This window comes from Tachysurus fulvidraco, chromosome 11 (genome assembly GCF_022655615.1).
Source record: "Tachysurus fulvidraco isolate hzauxx_2018 chromosome 11, HZAU_PFXX_2.0, whole genome shotgun sequence".
Taxonomy (NCBI): domain Eukaryota; kingdom Metazoa; phylum Chordata; class Actinopteri; order Siluriformes; family Bagridae; genus Tachysurus; species Tachysurus fulvidraco.
The window spans coordinates 19,526,290-19,549,981 of NC_062528.1; the positions used below are offsets into that span (position 1 = coordinate 19,526,290).

Here is a 23,692-nt window from a genome sequence, read left to right on the forward strand (position 1 = left end):
CCGCTGACACAGGGACGTAATACATACACTACGTACGCTGGCAGCGACAAACCAATCAGAGAACATTACGTAATACGTCAGTACCTAAGCTTACCTCCGCCACGCCTCCGGTAGGTATACTACCGGTATGTTGCAAAACAACATTTGTTTCTTCCTAACCATTATGCGCTCCACACTCCAGTCCAGTAGGTGGCGGTAAATGCACCTTAAGTTGGTTTGCCATCCGCCAATAAAAATCAGATGCTTCTGAGGCACAATTCAAACTACAGGCTATCAGTTACATGGGAATACAGCAGCTGAAAGTATTCAACATCAATGTATCTATGGTTTGGAAGTGGAGGAAGCAAGAAAATGAACTGCGCCAAGATAAGAAAACACAGTAGATGAGGACTTTGATGGATTTGTGGGAGAAGATTGATTAAAAAATGTGTGTATTGTTAAATAGTAGAATAAAGTTCAACTAAACTCACTGTTTTGCTTCTGTTACCTTTTTTGTAGACCGTATGTTTTAGCATGCGCCTTATAATACGGTGCGCCTTATGTATGGGTTAAGTACAGAAATATACGCCATAATTGAGACTGTGCCTTATAATCCGGTGCGCCTTATGGTGCGGAAAATACTGTACACAGAGAAGAATAAACTGCACAAAACAATACACTCTAATCAGACAAAACAGTGCACTCTGGCCAGACAAAACAGTACACTCTGGCCAGACAAAACAGTGCACTCTGGCCAGACAAAACAGTGCACTCTGGCCAGACAAAACAGTGCACTCTGGCCAGACAAAACAGTGCACTCTGGCCAGACAAAACAGTGCACTCTGGCCAGACAAAACAATAAACTCTGGCCAGACAAAACAGTGCACTCTGGCCAGACAAAACAATAAACTCTGGCCAGACAAAACAGTGCACTCTGGCCAGACAAAACAGTGCACTCTGGCCAGACAAAACAGTGCACTCTGGCCAGACAAAACAATAAACTCTGGTCAGACAAAACAGTGCACTCTGGCCAGACAAAAATAAAAATAAACATCATTCTTAGAAAAAAAAGCACAATGCTGCAAAACTAATTACTTCCAAATTACTTTAGAAATCTCAAAGTCTACAGCAAAGTGCTAATGTTGGTTATTTTCGGTATCTGAATACCTCTTCCTTCTTCATATTATTTCTAAACCTACCTTATGTATATTCATAAGTACAAAGTCAAATGACAGGAGATGTGAGAAATGAGAAATTTAAGAAGTATACTGTATATGCCCTAGAATTATCATTAATAACAGAAAAAAACTTTAAAAAAATATATTATTTCTGAGATGGAAATGATATCGTGTTCCAGTGATGACTGGAACACGATATCATTTCCATCTCATCCCTCAAACCTTCTCTGAATAGGTAATAGATAGATAAAAAAGTTTCTGTATTTTAATGATCGATTTGTTCCATGTGATATCACTTTGCCTTGCCCATCTGTCATGGTGACAAAGACTTATTCAAATAAGTGTTTTGCAGCACCAGTTGGACGGAGGCAGTGGCTCACGCTGGAAAGGAAAATCAGAAATAAACACACTCTTGACTGAGCATCGAGATAAATGGCCGCATGTGTTGGAGTCTAATTTCACAGCACAGCGATGATCAAACACCAGCTCCAGGCCAAACTAAAACAGGAGATGAATGTGGATAGAATGCACACTTACATCATTAGTGTTGACGTGCCAGGCCATATCGCCGTATGAGACCAGCTGTCCGTTGACGTAGCAGCGGATTTCACTGTTCCTCCAGCGGTTGTAAATGTGGACAATGCTGATCATGTACCACTGCAAAGACCAACACAGGAAAAAAATAATTTAAATCAATATTGAAATTTTAACTGTGAAATGTCTCAGATGGGGGGCACGGTGGCTTAGTGGTTAGCACGTTCGCCTCACACCTCCAGGGTCGGGGGTTCGATTCCCGCCTCCGCCTTGTGTGTGTGGAGTTTGCATGTTCTCCCCGTGCCTCGGGGGTTTCCTCCGGGTACTCCGGTTTCCTCCCCCGGTCCAAAGACATGCATGGTAGGTTGATTGGCATCTCTGGAAAATTGTCCGTAGTGTGTGATTGCGTGAGTGAATGAGAGTGTGTGTGTGCCCTGCGATGGGTTGGCACTCCGTCCAGGGTGTATCCTGCCTTGATGCCCGATGACGCCTGAGATAGGCACAGGCTCCCCGTGACCCGAGGTAGTTCGGATAAAGCGGTAGAAAATGAATGAATGAATGAATGAAATGTCTCAGATTCACTCATGCTACTGAAGATTTCCAATGAAAAATTACGGTTATTTGTTAATTATGAAAAAAAAAAATAACTGGTTATTTGTATTGACACCAATTCAAAAGAATCAACATCTGTGGCTCACATATAACTAAAGATCACAATAACTATAATAAGCCTGATCGCTTATTTTATTTAACAGCTTGCATCCGTAAACACCTTCTTAAGGTGACTCCTCTTGAGGTGACCTCTTCTATTGGACCCATAAATTTCAAAGAAACAGAGCAAGCACAGCATCTAAGCCAGTAAAATCTAAGGGTCGGACTCTGAGATATGAATAATAGATCAGACAGAAAGAGTAAAGCCGAGGCTGCGAGAGGGAACGTAGACACTGTGGTGGCAATAGAATGAGATTCGAGCAGCTACGGAGCTGTGAGACGTAACAAAAGATTTTAAAAAAATATTGTTTTTTTCTAGACTTGGAAAAACTGTAAAGATTCGCTTATCGCCTAAGCATTTGCCTGTGTAGCATATTTGATGTACAAATCTTTGGTTTGCTTTGTGCAGATTCACAGTGAAACCTGCATTTGCATCTGCCTTCAACTCAGAGGACATGAGTCCTAACATGGACAACAAGTTTCAACAAGTTTCGATAAGCTCTCACTCCACAAGGTCATGTCATGAATGAACAACTGCAACTATCAGAAATTCTACTAACCAGGAACAGCAAATGACATTTCTGGGTCAGATTCCTTCCACAAAAATACCACCTGGTGTAAGGATCATTGCTCAACCTGACAAGTACAACAGAGATCCAACTAAGCGTCAAGGCTTCCTTTTACAATGCTAATTATACTTCTCTACAGAGGATGTTCAGTCTGACAAGGACAAAGTAGCTTAACTCACTCCTCATGGGTAAAGCATGATGGGCCACCTCTCTCTTGCTTGGTGGAAGTGGATGGAATGAACCAGATCTCATTGCCACCTTTCATTAAGGGCTTAGAGGGTATGGGGTCACTGAAGAGAAGCAGCAGTCTTTCCCTTGACTCCCTTCTAGGACTGGCTATTTGTCTTATAAAACTGTTCAGTTAAAGAAAAAGCCACCATCATTTATTTCCCATTCAGGGAATGCAACTCAGAAGCACTAGACTGTCCTATGACCAACACCAGGGAACACCTGTCTTTGCCTTGGCTGTCATCTTACCCAGTCCCACTTCCTCTGTTGTCAAAGCTCTACAGGTTTTACATCCCTTCATGTGTTGCACTGAATCCTTTGTTTCCTGTAAGCCATGCTACATTCCCATTATGCTGCCTCATTTGCAGCTATCCTGGACACCAGGGAAACAAGCAACTGAGCTGCACTGTGTGATGTTTTCAGATCCCAATAATTGATTGACTGGAAGGATTATGGGCCAGCACTGCTATGGGTATGGGCTATGGGTTACTGATCAAAAGGTCAGGGATATAAGTCACAGCAAAGCCAAGGTGTCTTGAGCAAGGCTATTAACCCTGTCTACTCCAGAGGTAACAAATCATCATATCATAACTGATCCTGTCCTTTAACCCCTGTAATCTATGAAGGACGTCTTTCTTAATACTAATATAATACCACGCAGGCCACCATGACCACCCAGCTCCATGACAGAGCTGGCACCCCAGAATGTCTCATCTATACCCATTCATCCAAGTTTCCAAGTTTCTGTACATGACAAAAAGAAACCTAAACACCTATTGTGAAACCTTACTACAGACCTGGCTAGTAAAGTTGATAAGCCATTTGTATTCTTGTGTATTTTATTTATCTTTTTTTTGGGTTGATCGCCATTTTTATTCAGTTAGCCATTCTACCTTGCAGAGTTCTTGTCTGTTCTCACTCAGCCAGTTTAGGAGATTCCATATTTACTCGTTTTGATTAAGATGAAGAACCCACAGTTATGTCTACCTACCCTGTCTTTCATAACAGAAAACTTTGCTGCAAACAAGGACACAGCAGGTTTCAATAAATTTTGTATCTTTCACGCAAGGTCATGCTATAAGAAAACAGTGGCAGTTTTCCTCTCCCCGTGTTTCCACTACAGGTAGCCTTGCTAATCTGGTACAGCTACTGACCCTGATAAAGACTAGAGGACAATGAACAAACACTGTATACTGTATGGAAAATTAGCTGTAGTGTCTAACCTATATATCTGTCGTATAAAACCTTGAACAGCCAGACACATTTCAGAAAAGTATGATGTTGCTACCAGAAAAAGCAAGGACTTTCTAGAGCACTGTTCTCTTATATTTGTGAGCTCTCCATCAGTACATTCCCAAGACACTGATAAGATTGTACTGCTTAATGGAAGAACACTACACCAAACACTATGTTCCTCAATCAAATGATCCTTTGATAACCAAATGATCTTCGCCAGGTTGGTACAAGAGTGGAACATTAAGACATTAAGTGGATAGAGTAACCCTTGGAGTAGCAATTAACCCTTTTTTCACCTATAAGTGAAACAAGTCTGCAAAGATGGGTACATGTCTCTGAACTGAATTCATGGGCCCTAGTCAATAATTGCACACATACAGAATAACCTACTGTATATGGCAGATTCTCTAGACCAGGGGTGACAAACTCAAACTCACAGTGGGCCAAAACATAAAACTGAGATAAAGTCACGGGTCAAACTGAATATTTATTGAAAAATGAACTGCAACTGATCTGTAATGTTCAACCTTTTTCATATGGAAACAAACTTCAGTTTTGCTTGGATACAGGATTTGGAACAACCAGAGCTTGGTATTACAAACACATAAGAAATTAAATTTGAAATAAAAGACACATCAGTGGTGTTCATTTCGCAAACTTTGACCAAACACTTTTTGACAAACTCTCCCTCATTAAAGGGCAGATTTTGCCGTCTCTGCTGCCATAATAAAGCTTTACAGCCTTTACACAAGCTTCACTTTTTGATTTTGCTTTCATGAACATAGTCTGCCGGGAAACCAGACTTTTTTTCAACTCCTCCGCCTTCTGGAGCTTCTGCTTTACGTCCAGGTCCTTATAGTCCTCATAATGTTTTGTGTCATAGTGTCTTCTTATGTTTATATACTTTCGTTACAGACACGTTAGCTCCGTTAGCACACAAGACAAACAGGTCTGTCCTTTATATTCGTGAACAGATAATCTGCCTCCCTCCTGTCTTGAAAGCTCTTATTGTTCGTTTGGCCATTTTTGTGGAGGGTGAAATTAACTTGCCCTATGTGACTGTAGCATGGTTGTTAATGACTGTTAACAGAGAATGAGGGATGCTTGCTGTTCGTGATTACGCGTCAATACAGTAGCAAGGCATTCTGGGATTTGTAGTATTAGCGGGCCTGAGTTTGACAGGCCTGCTCTAGACCTTTTATTTCTAGTCGTTTCTCTTCTTCCTCAAAAAGAAAAGATAATCCATTGCTTCTCTCTCAACATATATACTTACAGTATGTGACTTCTTGTACCTCTGGAATAACAGCACAATTTTTATTATTTTTTTTTGTCTCTGAAGGATTTTTATGTGATTGAGGTGGTTGATGCCCAGATACACCTTTACATGCCACCCTGTACGTGTCACTCTGCAATCGTGCAGAGACTTAACTGTTAAAATAAAAATATCAAGCTTGAAATGAACAGAAGCCAAGCCCAGTTAAATGATGGATCCTAAACCATCATCTAAGCATTTATATATTATAAATCCAGAAATCCATACGGTTTCAAAGGGCACCGCATTGGTCTTAATCACTTCCATTAAATTTAGTTTTAATCAAATTCAAAAGACCACCGAGGATCTACTCACTTTGGGACATATATTAATATGTTCATAACATTCATTTGACCAAAAGGCCCCAATGGTGCTTAAAATGAATCAAAGGGATGACCTGGTGAATTGGCCTTTATTTCACTGGAGAGGAACCAGTTGACCAGTTCGAAAGTTTTCTATGCAGAAAATTGTAAAGATGTGAGGAAAGTTCTCATATTCATAGACAGGTTGCACACATGCTTTAGTCTGAGCCCCTTATCCAGATTATTCAGATCATCAAGTGCATGTAATGGTTAATATTTCTAGCCTCCAAGACTGAAATTAACATCTAACAAGTTTTGCCAATATATATATATGAATTGTCCTAGTTTTATCAGCTAGCTCTCTCTATGTTTAAAACTAATTGAACAATATGGCGTCAACCATACATCCGTTAGATCTACACATAAAACAGCACTTGACCCAGAGTTGTTTTATATATATATATATATATATATAGTCACTATATCTTAACCTAAAAAACATATAAAATTGTAAATTGTAAATTGTTAAATATTTTTACCTTTCTATGAGATGCTAAACATTGTGGAAAAATACAAATAAATCAGTGTGTGTGTGTGTGTGCGTGTGTGTGTGTGTGTGTGTGTGTGTGTGTGTGTGTGTGTGTGTGTGTGTGTAAATTCCATTTCTATTAGCATTCAACCCCATTTCCTTTTCCTTACCACTACGAGATATACATAATTATATTTTAAATAAAATAACTGCAAGCCTTTAGACAAATATTTACCTTCCTCGGCTGGAAGTCGTACTTCACGCAGTGCTGAAAGCCTTTTCCTTTGGATTTGAGTGATGTCACGATCAAGCAGTTACCCACAAAATGAGCTGAATAGCCAACACCTTTGCAGGTCCGAAAGCTACGCAGAGAGAGAGAGAGAGAGAGAGAGAGAGAGAGAGAGAGAGAGAGAGAGAGAGAGAGAGAGAGAGAGAGGGAGAGAGAGAGAGAGAGAGAGAGAGATACCACCTTATGTGAAACCTTCATTAAATTGCAACAATGTCAGTTTGCTCAAGATTACCGCTGAGAGCAACACTATCTGTAAAAGTCAAAATAATTAGATTGCTAATGATTTGGAAAAGCCCCAGGGTAAAACGCCTACACCTTTTCACTACGTCACCCACATGTCTTTAAATCATTGATCATTTCGACTGTTGCTGCTGCTGCTGGAATTCCCAATCTCTCTAATATATGCGTCTTTAAGCTGCAGTGCCAAAATGCATTCAATTTACTCTATCTCAGTGATTCATGCTCCACAGAGCAAACAGCCTGTTTGACCAGGCTTAAGAGTTTTATATACTGAATATTAGCAGAAGGAAAAATAATCAATCCTTCCATGCATTGCAGTTCCCGAACGATTCTACACCGAGGCACAAAATGTCACCAAACATTTACATAGCTACAGTTTATTCAGGTAAAATATGAAATATTAAAAAATGAAGAAAACAACCCTATATATGTCAATATCGAAGTTTGCTGAGATTCTAAAAAAAATAAAAAAAGATAAATATTAACAAAACTTAAGCCAAACATATAATTAACAAATTAACATCATTAATTTATATTAGAAAAAACTATTTAACTATCCAAAATCAATTCTATTTCTATTGTTAACAAAACGCAGCTCTCTATATTTCATACTGTGGTTGATGATGTAGATTTGAATTTGATTTGAATTTGAAACTACAATATAATATATATATATATATATATATATATATATATATATATATATATATATATATATATATATATATATAACTATATATATATGTATATATATATATATATATATATATATATATATATATATATATATATATATATATATATATTATATATATATATATATATATACACACTGTAGGGGGACACGGTGGCTTAGTGGTTAGCACGTTTGCCTCACACCTCCAGGGTTGGGGGTTCGATTCCCGCCTCCGCCTTGTGTGTGTGGAGTTTGCATGTTCTCCCCGTGCCTCGGGGGTTTCCTCCGGGTACTCTGGTTTCCTCCCCCGGTCCAAAGACATGCATGGTAGGTTGATTGGCATCTCTGAAAAATTGTCCGTAGTGTGTGAGTGTGTGTGTGCCCTGCGATGGGTTGGCACTCCGTCGAGTGATGCCCGATGACGCCTGAGATAGGCACAGGCTCCCCGTGACCCGAGGTACTGTAGTTCGGATAAAGCGGTAATGAATGAATGAATGAATGAATATATATGTAGTGTCCATCCGTTCACCTTTTCTGCGTCGCACAAAGACATGGTGGTTGGAACCAAAGATCTCAAATTTGGACTCATCAGACCTCTTCTGCTTGTTGCCTGTCCTGAGCAGTGGTTTCCTAGCAGATATTCTACCATGAAGGCCTGATTCACATGGTCTCCTCTTAACAGTTGTTCTAGAGATGTGTCTGCTGCTAGAACTCTGTGTGGCATTGACCTGGTCTCTAATCGAGCTGCTGTTAACATGCGATTTCTGAGGCTGGTGACTCGGATGACCTTATCCTCCGCAGCAGAGGTGACACTTGGTCTTCCTTTCCTGGGGCGGTCCGCATGTGAGCCAGTTTCTTTGTAGAGCAAGTTTTCCCAATTTTTCGGACTGACTGACCTTCATTTCTTAAAGTAATGATGGCCACTCGTTTTTCTTTACTTAGCTGCTTTTTTCTTGCCATAATACAAATTCTAACAGTCTATTCAGTAGGACTATCAGCTGTGTATGCACCTGACTTCTCCACAACGCAACTGATGGTCCCAACCCCATTTATAAGGCAAGAAATCCCACTTATTAACACACCTGTGAAGTGAAGACCATTTCAGGTGACGACCTCTTGAAGCTCATCAAGAGAATGCCAAGAGTGTGCAAAGCAGTAATCAAAGCAAAAGGTGGCGACTTTGAAGAACCTAGAATATGACATATTTTCAGTCGTTTCACACTTTTTTGTTATGTACGTATATAATTCCACACGTGTTAATTCATAGTTTTGATGTCTTCAGTGTGAATCTACAATTTTCATAGTCATGAAAATAAAGAAAACTCTTTGAATGAGAAGGTGTGTCCAAACTTTTGTTTTTCCAAACTGTATCATCATCTCTCATTTTCTACCGCTTTATCCGAACTACCTCGGGTCACGGGGAGCCTGTGCCTATCTCAGGCGTCATCGGGCATCAAGGCAGGATACACCCTGGACAGAGTACCAACTCTCTCATTCTCTCATTCACTCACACACTACGGACAATTTTCCAGAGATGCCAATCAACCTACCATGCATGTCTTTGGACCGGGGGAGGAAACCGGATTACCCGGAGGAAACCCCCGAGGCACGGGGAGAACATGCAAACATCCACACACACAAGGCGGTGGCGGGAATCGAACCCCCAACAATGGAGGTGTGAGGCGAACGAGCTAACAACTAAGCCACCGTGACCCCCTCCAAACTGTATATACTCATGTATTATTTCTGTTGGCCAATTGAGGTGCAAGAGTTAGAGTTAGCAGAAACTCCATAGAAACTGCTAGTTTTTTAAAATCTTCATGTCACTATATCAGTTAAACTGCCATCAGTCTTCATCCTCCTCGACCTTTCAACAGCTTTCACCACAATAAATCACAATTTAAGACACATTGTGATTATAATCTGCTTCCTAACAGGAGGAACAAGAATATCCTGGGACATCCGGTGGATCCATATCTGCTCTATGAAGACTCACTACTGCTCTCTCCCACATGCAACAGTTTTGTGCACAGATCTCAGTATCTATCAGATGTCTTTTCAATGACATTAGCTGAAAATTAATCCCAGGTAAACTGGACTGCTCTTCATCATCGGAGGCGCATCCCGATGTCAAGAGCTTATGATCTCCCAGACCAATGACCTCACCATCTGTCACTGGACACAACCTTGTGGTTACCCTGGACATTAAACTGTCCTTCTTATCTTATAGCACTAAACTGGCTCTAGAACGTTCTATCTGCAGAGGGCACACAGGTTTTGGCACACCAATTTGAAGATGGCTCACTCATGACACCATAAAGCAGCTTTATTTATTTATAATTGCACCATGAATACAAAAAAAAAAAAATCCAATATTTGTCATTGACATGGTCCTCTAAAAGGATTTGTCTTTTGTTTTATTTAAGGATTCTTAAATAAGAGGAAGGCAGATAGTGGGCAAATAATAATAATAATAATAATAATAATAATAATAATAATAATAATAATAATAATAATAATAATAATAGTTTTTTATTATCCATTTTGTTCAAACTAGTCTGGCTAAGAGTGCTCATTCAGTGGGCTGACTATACAAGTAGTCATAAATAAATAAATAAATAAATAAATAAATAAATAAATAAATAAATAACAGGCACTCTTTTTAGCTGTGGCATGCTGGCCTGAGAAAATGACAGTTTTTTTTTTTCTTCTTCTTCTTGTGCTGCCTGGCAATTTAAGGCCTATATTTCTGAGGGACTACATTATAATTGGCATGCAGGAACAGCATCTTAAATAACACAGACTCCCGACTGATCAGCACTTTAGACGGCTGCTAAGCGCGGAACCTGGCTCAGTCGTCTTTGGCTAAGTGCACAACATTCATCAAACCCCCCTGCTGTGGACTCGCAGTCGCTTCTACATGTTTTCATCAACACACTACACACAGGATCTACTGTAAACTGCCAAAACTACAGGGAGGTGCATCAAGTGCTGCTAAAAAAAAATAAAGCTGCAGTACAGTAGGTACAATCAAAAGCTCTCTGTGTGGAAAATATTTACAATACAAATAAAATAATAATAAAATAATAAAAGTGTGGAAAATTATAATACAGTAGCCAATGATCATGGAGTCTTTATTCAAATGTCTATGTTTTAGACAGAGAACATTCCCAGTACCACAGATTAAGACACGTGGCAGATCAGTTATCTGGTAGTTATCTGTTTTAGGAAAATAACCAACAGGAAAGTCTGACTTCCTGTTATCATGCTGAATGTTAATTATTTTTCTACAACAGCATATAATACCTCTAATTCTTCCAGTAATTAGGATGAGAAAGACGCCATTACTGATTACTACAATTACATATTAGAGGATAATTTCCATATATCCATTAATAGATCTATTTAATATTGTGGAACATCCATAAAATAAGATACTGTCGATAATGACACGTGTTCACCCTGTCAGAAAATTATACGCTATCGGCTAACACATAACATCTTTTTGTTAGGTTTTATTGTAAATGTAAAAAAAATCTTAACAGAAAGAAATTCAGTTTCATAAGTATGCACTGAATTGAAAATCATCAGATGTCGATGTTTGTTCAGACATTCGGTGGTGTCTATAAATAAAAGTACTTAATACCGTAGGTCAAATATGCTAGTAAAGTGAAAGTCTATATAAATTAAGTACGATTTAACTAATAAATAACACACCCACTCATATCTGCTTTTACTTAATTGCAGATGACAGGCAATGTTTTAAAAAACATACATATACTCTCTTGCTAGCACTACACTCTCCTTAGCCGCTAGTCAGACACCAGCTAATGGCTTTTTGACTTTTTGTCAAGGTTGTAAACACAGTCTGCTAAATTAGACACTGTATCAAAAAAAGGATGATTATTATAGCCAGGCTGTCCCAGTGTAGGAATTTATATGCTAGTTTTAACACTCTAGCTAACTAGCTAGCTGCCATTTTGAATAGATTCCACTAGTTATAAATTGTCCAGTCTGTTAGAGACTTCATTTCATGCTGATATCTAGCACAATTTTAGCACAATCATAACCAAGATGATGTTATTTTTGTGTATACTGTAGAAGATTGTATGGATCATTAAGGCCAAGGAATGTACTTCTGTTTAACAATGGAGCATAATTTAGCAGCACCGAGACTCCTAAAGAGCCGGATAATGAGCGGATGAGTCGTATGAGGCATGTTAATACTGAGAAAACTTCAAACCACACAGGGAACCAGGTAACGATTACTGAAGCTATGAATCGTTTACCTACAACTTAAATTAAATTGCGTTGCAAATATAAAAGTGTAATCAACAGATTTGCATGCCGAAATGGTTCTGGGAAACTTGTTTACAGAGATTTTCCAGGCTGCGATCACTGCTCAGGGCCTCTGTGTTTTTATTTTGTAAACTGCTGCAATATAAGAGCGAGACGGTGCTGAAACGAGATTAGCATGGCACATCGGGCCTTTTGGCTTGTCGAGTGCATGAATACAGATAGGTGCATACAAAGGCTCTATGGGATGGTGTGTCAAGTTCATGTACACAAAGTTACAGCAATGACGCAATTCTTTAGCGAACTTCAGAATGGATAGTAGATCTGACACGTAGCGTCTTTTTGTTCTCCGTTTCTGTTTCATTCTTTTATTTTTTTTCCTCCTACTTCAAAAGCTTTTATAACTACAAGCCCTCCAGTCCCCACCACACACACACACACACACACACACACACACACACATACACATACACACACACACACACACACACACACACACACACACACACACACACACACACACATACACATACACACACACACACACACACACACACACACACAAACACACACACACACACACACACACACACACACACTCACCTCTCTCTACCCTAAGGCTTTACCTCATGCATCCTGGGACTTCAGCTGATAAAACACAAAGCTCCCAGGCTATTTATGTTAGCATTAATTACCCAAAAGTCTCTACACAGAGCATTATTTCACTCCTCCAATTAATATACTCCCTCTGAATCCAGAACATTCCACCCACCACGGATTCACGCTCGTATTCGTTTATTCAGCTAACTCTGACCTATTTCTCATTAATGTTAACTGATCCTGCACATCATCTAAATCCATTAACAAAGCTCATTCTGCACAGGAAAGAAGCAGGACTTTAAGGACATCAACATCTGTCGTTTCTACACATTTAATCCTCTTAAATATTCCAGCTGTTTCTATTATTCGAGGGTTTAATCGTCATACAGATGTATAAACAACTCACCAGTAAAGATAGGGCTTGTCCTTGTCCACGTTGATGTTGTTAAGAGGATCCATCCGGAACCACGTGTTGAGACTGAAGCCGTTCTGGTAAGGCCACTTGGCGATGGGAGGTAAAGCAATCGCCTGCCGTAAAGAGAACATGTGAGGAGAATATTGTGTTAGAAAACACAAGACATGTTTGGGGTTTGTGCTTAATATGACACATCTGGTATATCATTAGATGTGTAAAAGGTGCTCCGGCGAAGTCTCGTCTAAAAGTTCATTACGTTGTGAGTGTTTCTAATTTCTTCATTTACACTCTTAGAACTCTTATAGAACATTCTAATACCTGTTAGACAATATTATTTATTTGTATTAGATTTTAATTAGTAGATTATGAAATTCTAGAATGGGTTCAATAAAGGTATCTGAAGGGCAACTTTAGGGTTCTATATATAAAGCACCCTATAGAAAGAACCTTTTCTGCAATAAGTATATATGTTAGACGTTTTGTAAATTATAAAATTCCACAATGGGTTCTTATAGATGGTTCTGCGAGGTGTGTTGTACAGTATATAAAATATATTACACCTTAAAGGGTTCTATAAAGAACTTTTCTACTTCGGGGGAATTATCAGATTTCGTTAAATTAGGAAATTCCAGAACGGGTTCAATCATGGGTTCTGTTAAGCGCTTCGTTTATAATAATATAATAAAATATATAAAACAATAAAATAATAGATAATAAATGATGACATTTGTTCTATAAAACATTCTATGGGCATTTAATATATAGAACTATTTAAGGTTTTATAGAGAACCTTCTTTCTAAGATCGCATACTTTAATTTTTTGTAAATAATGAAATTCCAGACTAAGTACTATAAAGGGGATAAAAGGAGAACTAGAGGACTAAAGAACCCTATGGGAACCCCAAATAATACAATTATTTTTGTTATTTTATATTATTTTTTATCAAGTACTACTTGTCCCCCTGCTGTCGTACTAAGACTAAAGATTTTCTGTGGTTGGTTCAAACCTATCGTTATAAAAAAGGATAAAGTGTGAAAAAGTGTTTTCCCCTTCCTGATTATTTTTTTAGCATGTTTGTTTCAGATCATCAAACTTAAATTTAAATATGGTCCTGTGTGAAAAAGTGTTTGCCCTTAAACCTAATAACTGGTTGGCCTTAGCAGCAAAAACTGCAATCAAACGTTTGCGATAATTTGCAATGAGTCTGTTACAGCGCTGTGGAGGAATTTTGGTCGACTCATCTTTGCAGAAATGCTGTAATTCAGCCACATTGGGGGGTGGGGGTGGATTTTGTTTTCCATTGATTAATAAAAACCTTCATTTAAAAACTGCATGTTGTGTTTACTTGTGTTATCTATGACTAATATTTAAATTTGTTTGATGATCTGAAACAGTAAAGTGTGACAAACATGCTAAAAAATAAAAAAAACTCAGGGAGGGGGCAAACACTTTTTCACACCACTGTATGTACAGCACTTTGGATCAATTATCGGTGTCTTTATAAATAAAATCTGACTTGACTTGAATAGAGTGACGTGACAGAGAGTTACTGAAACCATTGAGTTTATTATTTCCCAATAATCCGGTTACTAAGAAACGACAAATAAAGTGTCCTCTTGAAGACTTCCCAGTGCTGGAACACTTACTGACTGTTGTGAAGCTCTGACACCAGAGTGTTCAGTGTTCATGTCAACAATTATACCGTTAGTGTTTGCCGTTAGTGTTTGCACTATATATTTTTTTACATAATTTTTAGCAGACTTCTGTCATACAAATGAGCCATGACTATAGAAATAATTTGAGTGTTACATGAAACCTGTTGAATTTCAAGGTGTCTTCCCTGTTATATTTACTAAACAGCTCTCAGTGGCTGATATATTTATTAATTTAGTCATTTCAATTGTGATTTCATTATAAACAAACACAAATCATCTAGCAACTCGAGGTGTTCCTCAAGGTTCCGCAGCTGGTCCACTCCTTTTCATGGACCATCATCATGTTATATATTAATAGAAATAGTCACAGTCTTAGATTAAAGGACCGCATAGATGACACACATCATATCATTCTACCACCTCACACTCACTGGAGATATGGAGGCGTTCTTGGTGTCTGAATAAAAGGTTTTAAAACTAAATAGTAAACTGTAAGGGAGTTATTCCGAAAACCCAAACTTAGTCTGACTAACCTTGGCATGAACATTTTCATCTCTTCACTTGTTTTAAAATTTTGTTTAAATTCTATTTTTTTTTCTATTTTTAAGTCACTTTAATACTGCACAGCTTTAGCCCACGCTCATACCTTTATAACCTCCAACTTTTTCTTTTCTTCTTGCCAAAACAATCTCGAGACTCCGATATACTTCCAAATATCTGCCTCATGACTGACATCCATAGTTTACTTTAAGAGCTAAATCCTAACCAGATCTGTCCAGAAGATATTATACTCAGAACTAAATGTAGACAATACAATATGTCTAGGTCTAAAACTGGGATGAATCTGTCTAAAAGTGATTGGAAACAATGTTGAAGTTACTATACATGGAGTTTCTTCCTGTTTTGTTGTGACCATGTTGAGCTTTGAATGTCTTACTCCACAGCGGTGGTTAATATGAAGCCCATATGAAAGGGCTTGTCATAATTGTTTGGACAATTTCCTGCCAAAACATCAGGGGGCATTCAGGCAGGGGTTTGTTTATGTCTCCCCCATGCCATGTGGCTCTTTAATTCCACTCGGGAGTAAAAAGTCAATGCTGACATTCCTTAATGTTCGGAACCGTACTACACCCAAATTTGTACAGCAATTTTAAAATTTTAGCATTTAATTGCATGCCTTATTGCTTAGATTTTTTTTTATTGCTCTCTCTGCTTTTGTTAATGTTTTGTGTTTTCATGTGTGTTTTCCCCACCTGATCCTTGCTTCCTGTTTCAGCCTCTGCACACAGGTCCCTTATGTAGCACTCACTACCTCCCCAATTTATACCTGTGCTAGTTAAAAGCACGTGCTTTTTTTGTTGAGTCCATATTGTTGTGAGTTGTTTGTTACCGTTTCATGTTTTTGGGTTTCTTGTAGAATGTATTTTAGCTGCCCACATGTTCCAGTAGCGTTTTCATGTGTCTGTTGGTTTCGATGTTTTATTAATAAAACCACTGTCTGTCTTCTATCTGTGCCTTTCGGTCTGGTCCCACAGAGGCACCCACACCTAAAAGTACTAACAAAACTAGTACTAATAAAACTAAAACTACTATTAATGAAACCAAAATTAATACTAATAAAACTAATATTAATTAAAATATAATAATATAATATAATATAAATATAATAATATTATATTTTATTATTATAACAAATAATACTTAATTAAAAATGTATTAATACTAACAAAACTAATATTAATGCAATGTTAATGATATGTTTGTTTGCTTGTTGGTTTTAATCTCTTAAATGTATATATTTTAGCTTGCACAGAGATCATTTGTGCTGACAAGAAATACAGGTACTTTTTTTGGTTTTTACCTATTTGACTCTTTAGGATAAATTCCTACACTTCTAACAGATTTATATATTTCTGTAAAACTGCTTTGTGACAAAAGCCATTGTCCAAAGTGCCATACCATTGAATCTGGATTGATCTGAATTGAATGTCTGATTAAAAATCAGGCACTTTTGTGTAACATAATGTACACGATGATTGCATTCGACTCACAGCAGCACTACGACCCGGAAAGTTGAAGAAAGCATCCGGTCCATGTCTCTGTGGCATCTGATTCAGGACAGTAAGCAGCTTCACCGCGTGTCTTGGCTGCACACAATACACACAGTAGAGAAGGTTTAACAAGTGTGGTACTACTACTGGAACTATACACCTTACTGTCAGCAGATACATGACTACCAAAGCAGAAACATTTTTTTCACTTCCACAAATACAGCGACCATCGGTACAGTCAAGGGGACATGATTGTATCGTTGTTGTGTATATTTTGATTGGAAGCTTTAATGTAAATAATTTAAGGACCTTTATTTCTGAAAGTGTTCATCTGTACTAGATGGCATTCACACTTTCTGAAGACTCTAATTTGCCACAATAACAACTCTGCTGTTCCTGATGAAGACCACCACTGTATTTAGAAAGAGATAGCTGTGCTGTCAGAGTCTTGACTATAGTGAGTGGTGCCATTGATGCTCTGTCAATATCTCTCTCTCTGACACCAGCAGGAAGTCGATATCAGCGCGAGCCGCACTTGTTCTATAGCCTGGTTGCTCTTTTGACCTGCGACAGTGTCAATAACTGATCTAGGAGAATCAGATCTTACCCACAATCCTCCCTCTCCTCTGAGCATACTGAAGAGCATCTTCAGCTCCTTCACAGTGATACTGTAGCTGGCCAGAACTCCCAGCATGTCAGCCAACAGATCTAAAAACATGAAAGAGAGACAGAGAGAGAAAGAAAGAGAGAGAGAGAGAGAGAGAGAGAGAGAGAGAGAGAGAGAGAGAGAGAGAGAGAGAGAGAGAGAGAGTTTGTGGTTGGTGAAGATGCTTCTCATTTTAATAACTGTGTCTCCTTGCATCCCTTCTACCCTTCTGAGAAAGTAAGGAAAGATTGCCAGAAAAGGAAACAAGGACAGAGAGACTTGATCTCATATCACAAAATGGTAGAAGAGAGAAAGAAATAGATGACAACATAACCTATAAAGATTACAGCTCATTAAATGCCTATTGAGACATCAGTTCAGACACCGTTGCTAACCTTGAAATAGAAAATATTCCTAGTAATTAAAGCAACAGCTCAGAGTTAAAGTTTGGTAATATGACAGTATGCGTTTAAAGGTTCGAGAGTTCTCGTTCAAATAATGTTGGATTACGAACGATTTTCAGTCCTGGAAAAATATCTGTATGATATATTTTCGGTTATCAATTTCACTTGAGTATACTCAGTTGTGGAAAGGAAATTATTTATTACCCCACTCTCCAGTGTCACCTAAATGACAAGGATGAGGTTCTCTTTTGAGTCTGGCTGCTTCTCAAGTTTTCTTCCTCATATCATATCAGGGAGTTTTTGCCTCACCACTGTTGTCTTAGGCTTGCTCATTAGGAATACATCAAAATGAAATTTAAAACCTTGTCATTTTTATTCTACATTTTAATATTTCTATAGGGGGGCATGGTGGCTTAGTGGTTAGCACGTTCGCCTCACACCTCCAGGGTTGGGGGTTCGATTCCCGTCTCCACCTTGTGTGTGTAGAGTTTGCATGTTCTCCCCGTGCCTCGGGGGTTTCCTCCGGGTACTCCGGTTTCCTCCCCCGGTCCAAAGACATGCATGGTAGGTTGATTGGCATCTCTGGAAAATTGTCCATAGTGTGTGATTGCGTGAGTGAATGAGAGTGTGTGTGTGTGTGTGCCCTGCGATGGGTTGGTACTCCGTCCAGGGTGTATCCTGCCTTGATGCCCGATGACGCCTGAGATAGACACAGGCTCCCCGTGACCAGAGGTAGTTCGGATAATCGGTAGAAAATGAATGAATGAATGCATATTTCTATAAAGCTGCTTTGAGACAATCTTTATCTTACATTTACGGAATTTAGCAGACACCCTTATCCAGAGTGACTTACAACTGAGGGTTAAGGGCCTTGCTCAGGGCCCCAGCAGTGGCAGCTTGGTGGACCTGGGGTCCAAACACATGACCTTCTGACCAGTAGCCCAACACCTTAACCACTGAGCTACCACACCCCTCTACCATATCTTGTGTTGTCGATGTGGTCTTTATTGCCCCGAAGGGAATTTCTTTTGCACTCAAGGAAGCCACATTAACATCAACATCCAACAACTTTACAAACATAGAAGACACAAGAAACAAAACATAAACAACACAAACACAACAATGATAGTGACATACAATAACCAGTCCAATATCTAAAAATTTTTTTAAACTTTTTAAATCTTTAAAAATTCTATGTACATGTGTCTAATCTGTTCAGTAACTGAATGCTCCTCGGTACAAATGATGTAATAGCACGTTTAGTTTTTGTTGGTGACATTCGAAATCTACATCCAGATGGGAGTAAGGAGAACTCTAGGAAGAGTGGGTGGGATGGATCATCCAGTATCCCGAATGCCAGATTAAAGGGTATACTGATCTGTAAGATTGGAGATGCTTTTAACATTAGATCCAGTAATTCTTCTGCCCATAACCATAGAGTTACCATAGCCTTCCTTTAAACCCCAAAACCCATTACTCTACCCATTTTCTTCCGACACAACTGCTACTCACTGGATCTATGTTTTTTCTTCTTTTTCAGATATTCCCTGTCTGATATATGAACATGACCTGAACATTAACCGAAGCTCCTTGACTTACTTTTATCATGATTACTTACATATCACTTACTGTACTGTCCTGATCGTCTTTGTAACGTAGACCTGACTACGTCCCAAGTCTCCTTCTTTGAAATTTTACAATTAATAGAATTAATAGAATTTTACAATTCACATTTTTTCACATGTAGAAGTGTGCAAACAGAGCATAAGTATTCCCCAGTAATGTAAACGCCAAAGCTCTCTTTATGTGCATAAATCTGCTGTGAATCACACAAAGCCACCTGGAGAGCTGCACGAATGAACAGATGTTCCTATTAAAGTGGCCGGAGAATGTATACCTAGCGAATATATTAGCAATGAGCAGATTGTGTATTCATTTCATATTGAGTAGAGTGTAGTTTGTCGTTTATATATCACCAAGAGCCAAGAGTCAAAACCCGAAGCTGCTGCTGCTGCTTCAGGGATTCACAGTGATGAAAAAGTGAGGATGACATGAAAAGAGGAAGAAAAGTAGGGAGGAAAATTTGTCATTCATAAACACCAGGGTAAATGTGATATTCCTCAAAACTGTCATTCAATTTCATTACAAAACCCTTTGCCACTAATGAGACCTCTCTCTCTCTCTCTCTCTCTCTCTCTCTCTCTCTCTCTCTCTCTCTCTCTCTCTCTCTCTCTCTCTCAGCATATGTCCCTACTGAATTTCAGTCTAGAAGAGATATCACCTTAATCCACATCTCCAGCTCTCTCTCTCTCTCTCTCTCTCTCTCTCTCTTGCTCTCTCTCACTCTCTCTCTCTCACTCTCACTCTCTCGATCTCTCTCTCTCTCTCTCTCTCTCTCTCTCTCACACACACACACACACACACACACACACACACACACACACACACACACACACACACACACACACACACACGCACACACACATTTATAATGCTAAAACAGGCTTTCAGATACAAACCCATCTCACTGGCTTTGCTTATATCTCTTGCCTTCTGCTGTTCAGAGAAGGTTTTCTTTTGTTATCTCTGACCTTATATCTGTTCAAGTTCAAAACAACTTTATTTTGTTTATTGCCTCTCGTGGTGTCAGAAAGCTCGGCTTAGAGAAAATGCTACGGGTAAATCAGCCTCTCCTGCACCACAGCTTCTTATTAATGCTACAGTATAAAAAGCAGGTCTCTTTAAACCGTAGTGCACTTATTCAAAATTATTAATAATAATAATAAATAAATGAATTCACTCTTCCAGAAGTCATGAACTGGAGGACTGCAGTGTGCACAGTGATGTGTGTGTGTGTGTGTGTGTGTGTGTGTGTGTGTTGTGTGTACAGCATTTATATATTCACCACTTTACAGAACACCGGTACACCAGCTTCTGCATGTCAAAAGCTTTAATGTTAATGTTCACTTCAAACATCAGAATAAAGAACGTATCTGATCTTGACCATGAAATGTTTGTTAGTTCTGGGATTTTTATACAAAGTGGTCTCTAGTATTTAAGCAGAATGATCAGTCATTTTCTGTCGCACTTATTCTGCACAGGGTTACAGGAAACATGGAGTCCATCCCAGGAGACTCATGGAACATCCTGGGTGGAGTGACATTATCAATCGCAGGTCATGATCACACACCCGTTCGTACATTACGGACAACTTATTAGGTGCCAATCATCCTACAGTGCATGTCTCTGAACTGTGTAGCAAACTAGAGGAAATCCAGGTAACCTCCATCTCTGAAGGTGCAAAGTGTAAAAGGTGTTATAAATATATTAATTTCACTCAAAATCTCTTACTTCGTTATTAATAATTCTTTACTCTGGAAATTATTCTTTTAACATTCATTCCTTCTGTCATGTTTCTGTAGTAGGCAGTTTATTTACTACGAATGTCTAAGCTCTATAATCCCTTTTAACTGACAGGTCATTGCTGAGAGAAGTCCACAGATTTATTATTATAATAATAATAATAATAATAATAATAATAATAATAATAATAATAATAATAATAATAATAATAATTATTATTATTATTATTATTATTATTATTATTATTATTTATTTATTTGTTTGTTTGTTTATTTATTTATTTATTTATTTATTTATCCTTTTTATTTGTTCAGGTGTATTTTCTATTCATGTTTCTGTTAATATTTTTGTTTTGAATTAATAATAATGTATGAATTAAAAATATTTTATATTGTATTTTTATATTATATTTTTATATTGATTTTATAATATGCAGTCGATTTGAAGACTGTAATATGATTGAAGCTTGTGGTAAGTGCAGCTGAGGAGAGGTCAATGCTGAGGGATGGCCACGGATTTTATATTATTTGATTTTTTTTTTAGGAATTTTTGACCTGGGGACATTTTGTTGTCCGGTCTCATTCATTCGGTGACACGACACAGAGTGAAGGTAACAAAAGCACAAAAGCAAACTTGCAAGGAATTCTATGAACTCCCAAGATTCTAAGAAATGGCGTGTTGATAAAAGATGCAAGAGAACAGCCAGACATGTTCAAGCTGAAAGTAAGGCTTCAACTCTTTAACCCTGGTGAGCAGAAAACAACCTTATCAAATATATATATATATAAAAAAAAACCTTAAAGGTAGCTGAGCATCAAGTACTGATGCTACACCCAAACTGGAGAGATGATTGGAAAAAGCCTTGGCTGGTCTGATGAATCTAGATTTTTAATACAGTTGTGAAAGATGTTTAACTAAAAAATACAATGGATTTTCTTCCTGTTATTGTGTGTCTATGTTGATCATTAAATGTCTTTGTCATGTGTCACTCCACAGTGGTGGTTAATATGAAGGGCTTTAAGAATTTATAGTGTTTCATAAGTATGTATAAGTCTGTGTTTACCCTATAAAGTGCAATATATTCATCTAAGTACGTTTTCATACAAATGTTTGTATCTTCAGAATAAATGTTGATATATCAAACCCATTTCTGCTCTCTGAGATGCCCTAAGTTCTTGATCATAAGGAGAGGAAATCTGAAAGTGTTACTAAAATTCTGTGTAAGGTTATCAAAAGAGAGAAAAACACACACATCTCACACTGTAAGCTAACAGATCAGACTCACAGACAGAAAATAATGGATTAAAAATGTCCGATTATTCGACTTCCATTCTACTGCTAAAAAGGGGTTAATAATAATCAAGCACTGTTTCTATGGGTACTGCATCCCTCACTTTATGACCACAATTTACTCATGCTCTCATGGTTTCTTCTGTCACGATAAACATGTCTAATTAAGCATTATAATCATTTCAAAAATGTTCTGAATGCATATCCGGTTGGAATTGTAGAAAAAACGAGGAAGAGTTACCACATACCTGCGATCATGTCATCGACGGAACTCATTCTGAGCAGCACGAGCTGGATCAGTCCCACCTCGGTGCAGGTCTGTAGGTTGCGCATGCTCTTGCGCAGGATGGCCGTGAACATGCTCCAGATCTCGGCTTGGCACGTCACTTGGCAGTGTTCGAGAAGCTCCACCATACACACGATGCTTTCTGCATCCTGGATGATAAAGTTCATCTCCAGGTCAAACTCACCTCCTACCAACTGTGGGACAAAATAAAATGGAGAAAAGAAGAGGAGCAGTTAGGTGTTTATTCTCTGAACGAGGAAAAGAATCATATTTCATACATATTTTATCGTGTCATATCATGTCAGGTCATTCAAATGCAAATTCTTTTCAAGCCTAACAATGATGATTAGCGATGCTTGTAAATAATATGGAACAATTTTATTCTTGCAGTTCACCAAGCATGAAATTGATCACCTTAGTCCTTGCCTGAGACGCAAAGTAGCCATGAGCTTTCTTTACCAAGGCAGGCATGTGGAAAATAGGCTGTGAAATGTTGCAGTAACATTAGCATGATAAACAGACGCTAGTCTTGCCCGATTCGGCAGGAGGACGGCGACATCGTGGAACTGCTGGTGTTATTATTCCAGCAAAAGACAACAAGAAAGTGCTTAAAAGATGAGGCTGATTCTTCACTACATCAGAACTTCACCTATACATAATCGGAGTGAAAGAAGCGTTTTTTTTTTACCATACTAAAGTCTAGCTACAGAACAGCTGAGGCGCACCATGACAAATAGGCTGTCCTTTAAGTCTCGAACAGTGGGTAAAGTAACACAAAACTGAAGGCTGAAACGTTATCTGGCTAGAAGGCAAAAACGGCAGGTTTTTTTTTTATCAGTTTGTTATTCTTCTGAAACATTTCCTAATTCAGGCGATTTTTAAATCTTATACGTGTTTATACG

General features: G+C 38.3%; 1 protein-coding gene across 4 annotated transcripts in view; it reads right to left on the reverse strand.

Annotated features, from left to right (window-relative positions):
• The window catches only part of nbeab (neurobeachin b), a 417,880-nt gene that overhangs the window by 293,574 nt on the left and 100,614 nt on the right, over positions 1-23,692 (reverse strand). For all 4 annotated transcript variants that reach the window (XM_047820677.1, XM_047820673.1, XM_047820672.1 and 1 more), the window contains exons 2-7: positions 22,753-22,984; positions 17,409-17,509; positions 16,802-16,897; positions 13,086-13,207; positions 6,814-6,940; positions 1,695-1,814 (exon numbers count right to left, since the gene is read on the reverse strand). In XM_047820677.1, coding sequence (XP_047676633.1) covers positions 1,695-1,814; positions 6,814-6,940; positions 13,086-13,207; positions 16,802-16,897; positions 17,409-17,509; positions 22,753-22,984 — 798 coding nt within the window. The remainder of the gene's footprint in view (positions 1-1,694; positions 1,815-6,813; positions 6,941-13,085; positions 13,208-16,801; positions 16,898-17,408; positions 17,510-22,752; positions 22,985-23,692) is intronic.